Source organism: Tauraco erythrolophus, chromosome 29 (assembly GCF_009769465.1).
Source record: "Tauraco erythrolophus isolate bTauEry1 chromosome 29, bTauEry1.pri, whole genome shotgun sequence".
Classification (NCBI taxonomy): domain Eukaryota; kingdom Metazoa; phylum Chordata; class Aves; order Musophagiformes; family Musophagidae; genus Tauraco; species Tauraco erythrolophus.
Genome location: NC_141493.1, coordinates 2,188,864 through 2,201,054, shown reverse-complemented (window position 1 = coordinate 2,201,054; position 12,191 = coordinate 2,188,864). Strand labels below are relative to the sequence as shown.

The 12,191-nt window shown below is 55.6% G+C and overlaps 1 protein-coding gene across 4 annotated transcripts in view; it reads right to left on the bottom strand.

Annotated features, from left to right (window-relative positions):
- Window positions 1-8,817, bottom strand: part of PPP3CC (protein phosphatase 3 catalytic subunit gamma) — a 34,608-nt gene extending 25,791 nt beyond the window's left edge. For all 4 annotated transcript variants that reach the window (XM_086628074.1, XM_086628073.1, XM_086628075.1 and 1 more), the window contains exon 1: window positions 8,765-8,817. In XM_086628074.1, the coding sequence (XP_086484200.1) occupies window positions 8,765-8,816 (52 nt within the window). In that variant the 5' untranslated portion in view covers window position 8,817. The remainder of the gene's footprint in view (window positions 1-8,764) is intronic.
- Between the last annotated feature and the right edge of the window lie 3,374 nt (window positions 8,818-12,191).

Below are 12,191 nucleotides of genomic sequence, written 5' to 3'. Positions count from 1 at the left end.
ACCTTATCAACTACCTTTCAGTCGTTCAAGGAGTAACACCTAAATTTTGAGGCCACGTTGACTCTGGGTTACTAGAATCTGGCACACAGTCTATGCAGAAGCCAGGTGCATTTAATTCCAAAAAAAAAGCAAGCCACAGTCCTGTGCATCAAAATGTAAATATGAACATAACATGTGCCAAACTGAGGCCATGCGTAAAGCTCCCACGGACCCGCAGAAACACTACGTGCAAAGCCAAGGGGCTAGAAAACCATAAAAACTACCTAAATCAAAGTCCACCTCTGCGTTTCGGAAGCCATACAGTCTCTAAAACCTTATAGCTACCAGGACTGTGCTCCTGGACTCCTAAAAACTTTAATCGGGATAGAAGGTAATTATCCTTAAACTGTTCTGCTGGCAAAACATCCAGGGCGGACAGTAAACAGTGTTATCAGACTAGGAACAAAAAAAAAAGGGCACCTTTGCCAAAGTAAACCGCGGCTACTCAAGGAGGGTTCACCAACAGAGCTGCGTGCCAAGGTTTGCCACGGCAGACAAGCCCAGAGGCCGCTACGATGGGCCCTTGCCGGGCTGCTGACCCGCGAGGTGGAGCTGGAACTCTGCTCCCTCTCTCTGTGCTCCTCAAGGAGTCCGGTGAGATTAAAACCGGGAGTATTTAATTAGAACGGAGGCGACTTAAGACTGTCACCGCGCATCAGCCGCCCAGCTCTGAGCCAGGGGAGCCGCCCGCTCCGCGCGCCGGGATTCCTGCCCCGCCACTGGAAGCGACGCCGAACCGCGGCCGAGCCCCAGATCCGTGCCGTGGCCAAAGCACTCCGTGGCTCAGAGACCATCCCGACACCGCACTCGGTGGGCACTGGATTTCTTCAGCCTCCTCGGGAGCGACACAGACGTTAAAATCTTACTTGTTCGCGGGGTCCGTCGAGCGTCCAGCGCCTGCGCTGCCGTGCCTAGGTCTGTCTCCAAATGACCAGCACTGATGCGGATTTGCCTGGGATTGTCATTGAGACAATCTGTCTGGAGCAAAGTCCTTTGCCAGGGACACGGGCTCCTTACATGCCCGAGTGCCAACTCACCAGCTACTGTCAAGAAGAGGTCAGAAGATGTCGATATCAGCCTGGAAAAAAGTTTCCTTCGAGATCCTCAAGCTCTATAGACTTTCCAGCAGTTAAAAATATATGTATTCCTATGAAATAATCGCTCGACAGCACAGCAAACCGGGCGTTTTCCTCTCATCAGGTCCACCAGCAGGATGGTCTCTCAGGATGACGCGAGGGGGTCACTGCTAAGCTTGAGCGAAAAAGAAAGGAAAAAAGGAAAAGCAAAAAGCCGAGGTCTACAGCAAACAGCTGCAGCTCCTTAAAAAAAAAAGTGAGCTCACCAAAGGAGACAGGAGGGGATTCCTAGATGTCAGCAGGCAGGGAAATTCACCACCTGTTTCACAAGGTTAGCAAGCTGCCAGCACGTCCACTAATAGATCATTAATACAAGAACAGCGGGGTCTTTGTGTCCAGGGCAAATCCCCCACCTGCCAGGGAACGTAAACCCGACCCCGGCGGCACGGGAGCGGGTGCTGGTTCCAGTTTTGGAGCTACTTGGAGCGGACGGGATTTTGCACATCGCGTACTTTCAAGACCTCGCTCAGGACGAGGCATGAAACGGCTGCTCTGCACGGGAAACCTAAAGGAGGGAACAGCCGGGAAGACTCCCACCGGAGCCCCCAGCGCCGTGGCGGACGCACGCGGACCCTCGGAGGAGAGACTGTTCCATCGCATCTGGCAAAAGGTGGTCGTCCTGCAAAGATCTCCGACTCTCTCCACTCTTTTTCCACTCTTTAAGAAGTGCCCCATGGCTATAATGCCGTACACTGAAGGCACTGCTTCTCCTCACCGTGCTCTTCACACATTTGCCATTCACATAATTGTAAAAACTTGGTATAATCATGTTGTTTGTCTTCACATATATGAAACCAGGTGCGCTATGGGATAAAGGCAGCATCTTATCAGGCATAATGCAGCTTCTGAGAGCCTTACCCAAACATACAAAACTGCTTGGATATGAGCAAAACAGTCCACATCACTTTGGGCACAAGCACATTAAACAACCAACAGTTGTTGGTTGTTTAAACGAGAATTTGAGCACTTGCAATCACCACTGCAGCGAAAAAAGAAAAAAAAAAAAAGACCAATTCATACACAATAGGGGGTCTCGGTTTCTCTCCTCTTCCCATCTCACACCTTCACGCTTCCAGCCCAGCTGCATCCGCGCGGGATCAAAGCCACGCTGGTTGGAACATTCCTTGCGACGCGCTTGCTCCCAGGTTTACACCCACATACCACCTTATAGCCACGCAGAGGTGCAGGTGGTCCGAAGGGAGCCGCAAACTAAATAGAATCTTCCCAGTGGCCATGCTGGAGATCAGCCAGAGCAGCCTTCTCGCAAACCAAAGAGTACGGAGCCCAAGGAATGGGCTAAAGAAGTTCTAGCAACACTTTCAGAGCAGCTCCGCAGACCTGCACGTGCCAGGGATGGAGCACCATGACAGGAGCCCCCTGTTATCGCTGAACCAGCAAAACCAGCCCTCTGCGCTCCTGTTCGGGGTCTTCCTCCAGGAAACCTTTGCGATATATATCCGAGACATTGCCTTTGGGATAATATTCTCACTGTGGTTTGAGATGCCATTTCACCACATCCGCTACCCTTCAGGAATTGATAAAAAGGACCGTTTTCTAGAGCAGGCTGTGGAACTAAAGACTCTTACTGGGGTCACTGTTGACACCGCTTCTCCCTCTTTTCCTGAAATTCACCCCGAACCACTTGCCTTACCCAAGGGAGATCCTTGCACGCTCTAGCCAGATCTGGCTTGGAGCAGGGACAGTGCTTTAAATTGTCTTACAGCCACCACCACTGCAGAGGTAACCCCTAAAGGAGGGAGAGAAGCACTCAGAAGCCAGGAGATTGATGGAGACTTCTGGAGAGAGAAACCCCACAAGCCCTCTTCCGGCAGCAGACCCAGGCTCCCAGCTGGAGCAGGTCACGTTACTCAACACACTCACATTCACCTCTGCTCCTAATGGAAACACAGCCAGATCCCATTAAGACTTCATAGCTGGAGATGCTGCAGCTAGAGATGGCAGCGAGGTTTTGCTTTGGAGGCTGGAGGTCTGAGCACAGCCCAAATAGCCCAACGCTCCTCCTCCTTGCCAGAGAAATCTCTAAAAGCTGCACTATTTCTTTTTCTCACCGCTTTTGAGCACCCTCTGCATGCAGGAGCACTCACCCTTCATCCTCCATCTCACCTCTGGTCCGTGCCATCCTAAGCAGAGATGCTGTGGGTGCAGAGCTGCTCCCCATCCCTCCCTCCACCAAGCTCCCTGCCACGAAGGGTTTTCCCAGCACACTTGACCCGGCTCTCAAGTCGCATCGGCACCGTGAGCCGGGCAGACCACCTTCCAAGAGCCATTCAGAGCCAAGTCTTGCATTATAGGATAAACCTGATGCCTTTACGTAGCCTGTCTCCTCGCTGCCACTGCTTAATGATGCCTAATTCCATTACCATCCAAGACATTAACGCGCTGTACGTCGAGTAAACACACCCACCATCCCAACACAATCTGCAGAGGAGTGCCAGGGATCCAACAGGGAACACCTGGAAAACCAGCCAAGCCAGGAAGGATCCCGGACAAATATAGGTCTCCAAGGAGTATCTTTAGATTAGCAGGCAGCTCTGCCCCCACCGAGACCCCAGGATTTACCTAAATAGCTCCTTCATCACAAGCAGCCCAGCGTTCATGGCTATTTTAAGCCAGCACCCTGCCCTACTTCCTCAGGAACAGCCTGCCTTCTCCTGCCCGTGCGACCAAACGAGCACCAAAACCATTATGGCCGGAGGAGACAAACACCTCGCAACTCTGCCGTCTTTTATTAAACAAAAAACCACTATTTTGGCACAGTACCTCGCTAAGGGGGCTCATTTGCTCTAATTGCAACAGAACGGGCCCTCCAAGCAGGGGGAATGGGATTAACCTTTCACAGGCTGATGTCCAGAGAGCAGGGAAACAGAAAAACCATATTAAACACAGGGATCTCCAGAAGGGCACAACCTTCCCTCCTCTCCATCCCACCTCCAGCGCTGATATGAAGCATCTGGTGTTATCCTTGGAGGAAATAAATCAAAAGACAGCCCAATCTGCTTTCCCCAACACCTTACTGCAGTTTTCTAACCAGGTTTTGGTAGCCAAGGCTAGCGCTGGGGTTTAGGTTTTGCCACCAGCGGTGGCATTTCTGTCCATCAGGACGGCAGCAGAGCATCTTGGTGACATCCTACAGCAAGACCTGGCTCTGGGAAGTTTCATACACAAAAAAAGGGATCCACTGCTTATTTGGAGCAGATGAGGGCTACATGAAGCATGTCAGAGGACGTTTGCAGAAGTGCCACTTAGCGCCGCATTTGACTTCTGATTCATTTTTGGATGAAGAGCCACATGATCTGGCAAAATCAGCACCAATTCTGCAACGCCCAGTCTCAGCGCGGCCAGAAACCGGCCCCTCTTCCTAGTGCCAATAACGGAGCATCCTTCCTGCAAGAAAGACCCCCCCAAAACACCAGATTCCCAAGTAATTTAGAGAGGTCCTACGGGGTTCATGCTTTAAGGGCTATCCACACTCAAGACCTTCTTGAGCTCTGTCCAGACAAGTTGCTGTACTATGACGCAACTTGCTTTTTCGAGATCCCACCACCGCATCTTGACTCTGATGGTATTTGCACTTTTCCTCCGGCGCGCCTGAGGTCTGAGAGCATGCACCTTGGCCTTTATGTCCATTTTTAGCTGTTTTCACAGCTCTTCTTTCCCCCCAAGTATTCCTTATTAGCTACAAAACAGCAACGCTAAACAAGACAAACCAACCAAAGCATTACAGAAGACACACATGAAACAAACAGCAATCACGGAGATGGTACTACATATTTCTTCTTTTCAACAACCACAATTTCCCTTGTGTTTAAGATCTGCCTAAGCCTTCCTTTGCTTTGTGTGTGATTGCAAAGCTACTTGGACTTTTGTATCGGCGCGCTCCGTTATAAAAATTCTGCACATCTCCCAACCTACCGCCACCAGGGAAAGCCCAATGCTCAACCATCCCACTGCATTTCAAGAGTAGTAGTTAATATTAAAAACAAGGTGGGAAGAAAGCTACACATTTTTCATAAACTGACAGTGTCTTCAGCCAGCAAGATGAACTAGCACACCCTCTGAACCCTATCCACTTGGCAGCAGCGCGGGGGAAGCTCTCCAAAGCCTCTGAAGATGGCATCTATTGATCTGATGCTGCTTTTTGGCTCCCCAGAGGCACGGCTTCTGCTAAAGGCACCGGGAGCCTTGCTGAACAAATCCCACGGGATTGGACTCCATGCCTCCAGCAGCATCTCTGCTGTGCTACAAAGGCACAGGCTCGCTGCGCAGAGAGGAGAGGAGCAGCTTGTTGGGTGGTTTCTGTTCGAGCGTGACTTCACCCGAGCTGAACACGCACGTGGTACGAGATACTGCTTGGGCAAGTGTGCTCAGATGGCCCCGCCGTTCCTTCACTCCCAGAAACCTTAACTAGGTATTAAACAGATGATCTACAACATATCTGGGAGGTCCACGCCACGAACCAGAGAGCTGATAGGTCTTACATCCCCACACACACACTTTAAATGTCTTCCAGTTGGGAAAAAACCCACTTAGATATGCAGAAAGGTGCCTGGAAAAGCCCAAGTGCTTATGAGAGGACTGCGAAGCACAAACTTGGAAAACCCACTTGTTCACAGGACACCTTTAGCTATGTAGTCTCAGCACTGGTCCCAGCTTTATCACCGCGGCACAGCTCCTCAATTACCAACCCGCTGACCATGGCTCAGTCTGCCCAGCTAAGGAAAAGCAGAAACCCAGGGGTACTTCACAAAACACAGCACGGGCACCACGCAACAGCACGTGGATCAGGCACCAGATCCTACCTCCTCCTCCACCAGCTTTCTAACGGTGCAACACTTTACTAACGGACGCATCCAGAAAAATCGCTCTAGATTATTCGCTCTGGCTCAGCCAGGTGTCTAAATCCCAATCCGCTGTTTTTTTTTAAGGAATTTTTCACGGATGCAACTGCAAACACAGTAAGCTGGGTTGCTTTCCACCGTTCAGCCACGCTCAGGTGGCTTTGGAAAGGATCCTCGTAGCAAACAGCTACGCTTCCCTCCGCGTCGCTTCCCTGAGGACGTCACACCTCGCGGGCGTTATTCGCTGGAGGTGGAACAAAGCAGGGTTGTTTTCATGGAGTTTGGCAGGGGGAAGACACCCACCATGCCCGAGACCTGAGCTCGAGCATCCAACCCATGCTTCAGAGGCACTGCAGTAGCCCAAAGCATCGTGCCCACCCGCCTGCCAAACGTGGATTTCACAGGCTGTGGATCCACCAGTTAATTCAAGCCTATCTTTGGGCTAACGCAGAGAACCCGCCTCAGATTTCCAGCAAAACCATCCCGAGCGCTCTCAGGAGAGCACCGAGTTTGCACATTAATGATCCCGGTTAACACCAGCCATTGGTTTGCTGCTAGAACCGGGCTACTAAAAAGCGACTCTTGACGTACGCCAAAATTAGAGATTTTAATAACGAAGTTACCCGGGTGCGAGTTTAAGCACAAAACTGAGGGAAATTGAAACACTGTGTTTCTCCTGACTAAACGTAATTACAGTTAACGCTTCTGCAGGGCTCCAGAGATGTAAATATATAGGTTAAACACAGTTAAAATTCTACATCCTACTTAACTGTAGGCACTTCCAATTGAACAAAATTAGCTTTTATCCTCAGGTTTAAATTATTAATAACCGCGAACAATGTCATCACCTTTAAACAATAATCACAGCCACGGCAGACACTGTTCCTCCCCAGATTTCCAGAGGCGCTCGGATCAGCGTACCTGGGGGAAATCAAACGCTCTCCGTGACGAGTTCCCGGAGCGAGCGGGCTCCGGCCAACGCCACGAGCCTCCAGCCCACCTGGCTACGGACTAATTACCCAAATTGGCGCAGGCCGCCTGGATGCAGCGTGGTTTTCAAGCCCCCGAGCAGCGTCGGTACCGTCGGTAGGATTGCTGATCGGGTTTCCCGGGATCTGGAAGCCCAAGCAGCAGGGACAGCGTGCCGGTACGGACGACTCAGCTGAATCATAATGGCTGCATTGACATTACCTTCCCTGAACAAGGCCAACCTAAACACACGCAGCTGCCTGGGATTTAGCGGGAGATTTACGGTTCGCCCCGGCCTCTCGGGCTGCCTGCGGACCTACAAATCACCGACCAACACGCCCGGCTCTGGGGAAGCCCCTGGGTCCCCCAAATCTACGACCCCTCCAGCCTGATTCCGAGCGGCACACCGGAAAACGCGCCCGCGGGCAGCGCAGCGCCGCGCTAACGGAGCCCGAGGGGCCTCAAAGTCCAGGCTGCCACCCTCGTCCACCTTCCCGTCGTTTGAGGCCACGGTTATTAACATCTCGACATGTGATCGGCCACATGACGGGCTAAAAAAATCACTTGAACCCGTCCGGAGAAGGCAGCGATGGCCGCGTGCATCTCTCCGGCGGGCGCACCGCCGTACCCGGAATATCATAACCATTCCTGGGAAACTGCTCCTTTCATCCGCCGGCTCGGGGCAGCGCGGCCGCCTGCGACGATTCGAGCCGTGCGGGCGAGCAGCTTTAATAACCGGGCGATTGTGTAACGCTGACAGCTGGGTGCCCCTCGGCGATGGCAGCGGTGGGCGCCGAGCAAAAGTTTAAGCGGGCAAAGGCGCGCAGCGGATGCTCCCCGGTGCGTGGGTACGATAATGGCACCGGATCAATTAGGGCAGCGAAATGTGCATCACACCAGCCTCCTCCTGATCCAGGAGTTTCTCAGCTAACGTATTTCTCTCCTCGTTAACCGCTTCGGTGTCTTCTGCTCTTTCAAAAATAGTACCTACTATAACGGGTCCCGAGGAAGGGGCCAGCTGGCACCCGCCTCGGGGCATCGGAAGAGCGGACAGGGATTTGGGGGAGGCAAGACGAAGGCAGGGAGCTGCCAGAATGAGGGCTGGGGGGGGTAGGGGGGGGTCTCACCACCCCACCCCAATCCGCAGGGGGTGATGCAAAGCAGGGCCAGCCCAGCGCCCCGCTCCCACCCCAAGCAGAGTGGGGAGGGCGAGGACCTGCCTCGGCTGCCCCCCTGGGCTGGCACCTCTCCCCTCCGAGCCCACCGCCCCTGCCCTCCCCCGGGAGCTGGGCTCTCCCCAGGATGGGGATCCCCCCCTCCAAGCAGGGCAGGGATGCCATCCCCCTCCTGTTACCACCTGCCTGGCAGTGCCCTCCCACTACTCGTGTGCCCGCAGCCCCACGGGGTTGGGGGGCCCATCACCCCCACCGCAAGACCCCCGCATCGCACCCCCCATCCTTGCACTGCACCAGAGAAGGGGCGGGGGGGGGGGCGGGCAGGTACACAGACGTTCCCCTCGAGACCAAAGGTGCCCCCCAGGCTGCTCCGCGGATATTTCCGCTAGACGAGCGGTGCCCCCCCCCTCCCAGGCTCTCCTCCAGGGGGTGCCCCTCCAGCACAGCCCGCCCGCCGCGCCGGGCATCCCCTCCCCGGCCAGGGCTACCCCAGCGCCCGCCCCCCCTCCACGCCAGGGGGTTCCCCCCACCTCCCCAGCGCCTCCCGCGCAAGCAGGGGGCGCCCTCGCCGCCCCCGGCCCCTCACCCTTGACGATGCGCTCGGTGGTCGGCAGCTTGTTGTGGCCGCGCCCGGACATGGTGGCGGTGCCGGCGGCCCCGCAGCGGGCCCCTCCCCCGCTCCCCTGCCGAGGAGGGGGCCGCGGGGGGCTCCCGGCGGCTGAGCGGGCCCCGGCGGCGGGCTGGGGATCCGCTGGGTGCCCCGGCGGCGGCTCGGCGGCGCTCCGCTGCCCCCTCCCCCGCCGCCACACCGCCCTCCTCCCTCTCCGCCCCCCCCCCACCTCCCGCCCGCGCGGCTACTGCGCAGGCGCCGCGCCGCGCCCGCCCCGCCCCTCCGCGCCTGCGCACGGCGTCACGTGGGCGCTCCCCGGCCCCTTCCTGCCGCCATCTTGGAGGGGAAGGGGGCGTTGCTAGGCGACGGGGGGGGGGCAACATGGCGGGAGGCCCGCGAGGAGAAGGCCGCGATGCCCCTTCCCTCCATGAACCCGCCGCACCCCTTAGCATCCTCCCTGCCGTGGCCTCCCCGCCGCGCCCCCCCCCCCGACCTGGCTGAGGAGGGCGAAGACATAGCAGGTAAAATAAACCTCCACGCCACGCTTCTGGCAGCAGGGATTGGGAAATGAGGCCGTTCACGCAGCCCGAGAGCTGGCGGCGTGTGGAGCAGCACTGGCAAGCGTTGACACTCCCGCTGCAAACAGCAAGAAGGGCTGGAGTGTGTCTGAGGGCCGCGGGTGGCCCCCGCCAGCATGGCCTGATGGGTTCAACCTTCCAGCTGAGGCGGGTGACTGAGCCCACAGGCGTTCACCAAAACAGGAGGATTTTGCAGCAAAAAAAAAGAGCCCACCTGAAGCCTTGAGGCATCGGCCAGGAGCACGGCAGCCTGACAGCCCCCCTGGAACAATGAGCCAGTGCTGAGGAGGGAGAGCGTGTCAGACGCATGCTGCGGCCTTTTTTCCTCGGAATGGCGTTTGTTTTTAAAAACCACCACAGAAATTCAAGATTTGTTTTCTTTAGCTGCAAGGAGGTTGCTAAAAATTGTGCTTGCCGCTCAGAGCTGGCAGCTTGAGGGTAATGGTATATAAAAAGGCAAAAAAAAGCAAAGTAGAAAAGCAAAGTATGCTTTTTTTTTTTTTTTTCTTCTTTCCCCTACTGCAGAGTGGAGAAGCAAGGACACAAACAACGCTGCTCCCAGTCAGGCTCCCTCGTGTGAGCTGGAGAGGAATATAACATCCCGCAGACCTCCTCCGAAACCTCAGCCTCCCCCCAGCCAGACATCGATGCTTGGAAATACATTCTAAATAAAACATTGCAAAATTAAAAAGGGCTTTTTGACTCTCAAGGCAACTCCTGGAGGGCTGTGCCACGTGGGCGGGTGGGGGGGCTGGGGGGGGGATGTCAGTGCCATCTTCCGTCAGGCGTGCCGCACTGCACAGCCCTGGAAATCAGGGCTGGAAAAGCAGGATTGCATCACCCAGCCCTTCCAGCCCAGCTCAACCCTTCCCCTTGGAAAAATCCTGATCCGACAGAGCTCCCACCCCTTCACCCTCCAACCAGTTCTGGCCACGGGGAGGATTCCGCTGCTGGAGCACACCTGCAGCCCTCCGTCATTACAGAATATATTTTATTTATGGAATTTTACAAATAACTTTACAATTCACATGACATAAGTTATGTTCTTTGTTTCACCGCGTATCTCTTACAACACCTGAGTTATTGAAGTACCTAGATGGAACTTGAGCTTCGAACCGGACACGGGAAGGGAAACACGGATGGAAATCCATTCACGAGCTTGATTTGGGTCACTGTCCCTCCTCATCCTCCCACCTGCCCCATCCCTTCCCTGACGGCGGGTACCAGCCTGCCCGAGCCAGGGCCGGGAGGGACCTCTCTCCCACCAGTCCTTGGGCAGAGGGAGGGTCCCTCTCTGCACGGACCCTTGTTTCTTCCGTGGGCTTTCACCACCTCCCTCATCCCAAATCTCTGGGATTCTCAAAGTCGACTCAGTTGGCAAGAAACAGGGTTAAACTTGACACGAGAAGACAACGGACTGGCGATGCCCGCCGTGTGCCAAGGGGCCCGTGCTGGCTCCGAGGAAGCCACGCGTCAGTCTTTGCCACGATCCCAGCTCTCGAGGACGCAGAGCACCTCCCAGCCGCAGTCCCCAGGAGACAGGCAGAAAGATTTCCCCCTCTTCCCCTCCACCACAGAGGCTTTTCCATCCGTGTGCACCGCTGAACCGCTCCTGCCAGCCACGGCTTCGCCCTGGCAGTGCCGTGGCTGCCCTCTGCCCCGTGGAGAGCTGCCAGCGATACGGTATTTTCCAATTATTTCCTTGGGAGAGAAGAGAGGGCACATATGCCATTCAAAGGACTCGAGTTTTTCCACATCAAGTCGGTCAGACAGGGCTGCAGGGAAAGGGAGTTTCCAGTTCCAGTTTCCTCCTGACTACGGAAAACCAGCAGCAACCCAGAGCATGGGTAAGGACTGGGAGGTGCTGCAGAGGTGGCTGGGTGCCCGAGCCAAGACAGACCACGCTGCTCTGAGGTGGCTCTGTCCCACGGACCAGCTGCAGAGGGAAGAGGGACCATCCACATGAAGAGGAGACACCGCACGGCGAACAGCACAGCCCGTCTCTCCTTGAAGGCATCGGAAACGGCAGCAAGTGGCCCAAGGACCGACCGCGTGGTACCTCTGGGTTGAAGGGTGCTCCCAAGAAGGCTCCCTGCTCCTCAACACATGGATATTTAACCCCCTGGGTGCAGGATAAAGCCAACAGCCTTCTGGGTGCCAAGGGGACCAAGTCAATGCCTGGCCTAGCCGAAACCACCGAGAGCAGAGCCGCTGATCCATGAGGATACCGGCAGTGCCACATTTCAACAGGCAGAGACCTAGGGACTCAGGGACGACTGTTACGAGCCTAAGAGGAATGTCATCCAGCTGGTACCTAAAGCAAATTAGGAACTACAGTGAGGTACTGGCAGCCAACGACCAAACCAGGGGACGATGCTACTGGACGGTGCTGAGACTGCCCCGGGCTGAGGTTCCCGTCTCTCTTGTGATGGGCATGAAGAACACGCGGCACATCCTCCGCTTTGCTTTCCAACATGGGTGGAAGGGAAGGCGTGGGGAGCCTCAGCTCCAGCCCCCGGTGCCGAGCAGCACCAAGCCGAGGTGTCAGGATGGCCGTGACCCCGTCACACACAGCTCACGGCCACCTGCACAGGCAGGGATCGACGGAAGACGCTCAGTGACAAGCCATCCCCGGCGCAGACACCGAAGCACGTCTCAAAGCCGGCCACACCACTCCTTCATCCCAATCCAGCACCATACCCACGAGGGTAAACTGCCTACATCACCCCCCACTTACCAGCGTGGCCACAAACTCACCGCCCCTGGGCGCAGGACAAGGTTTGAGGGAAAAAGGGGGTGCAAGGGAACCTCAAGCAACACAGGTG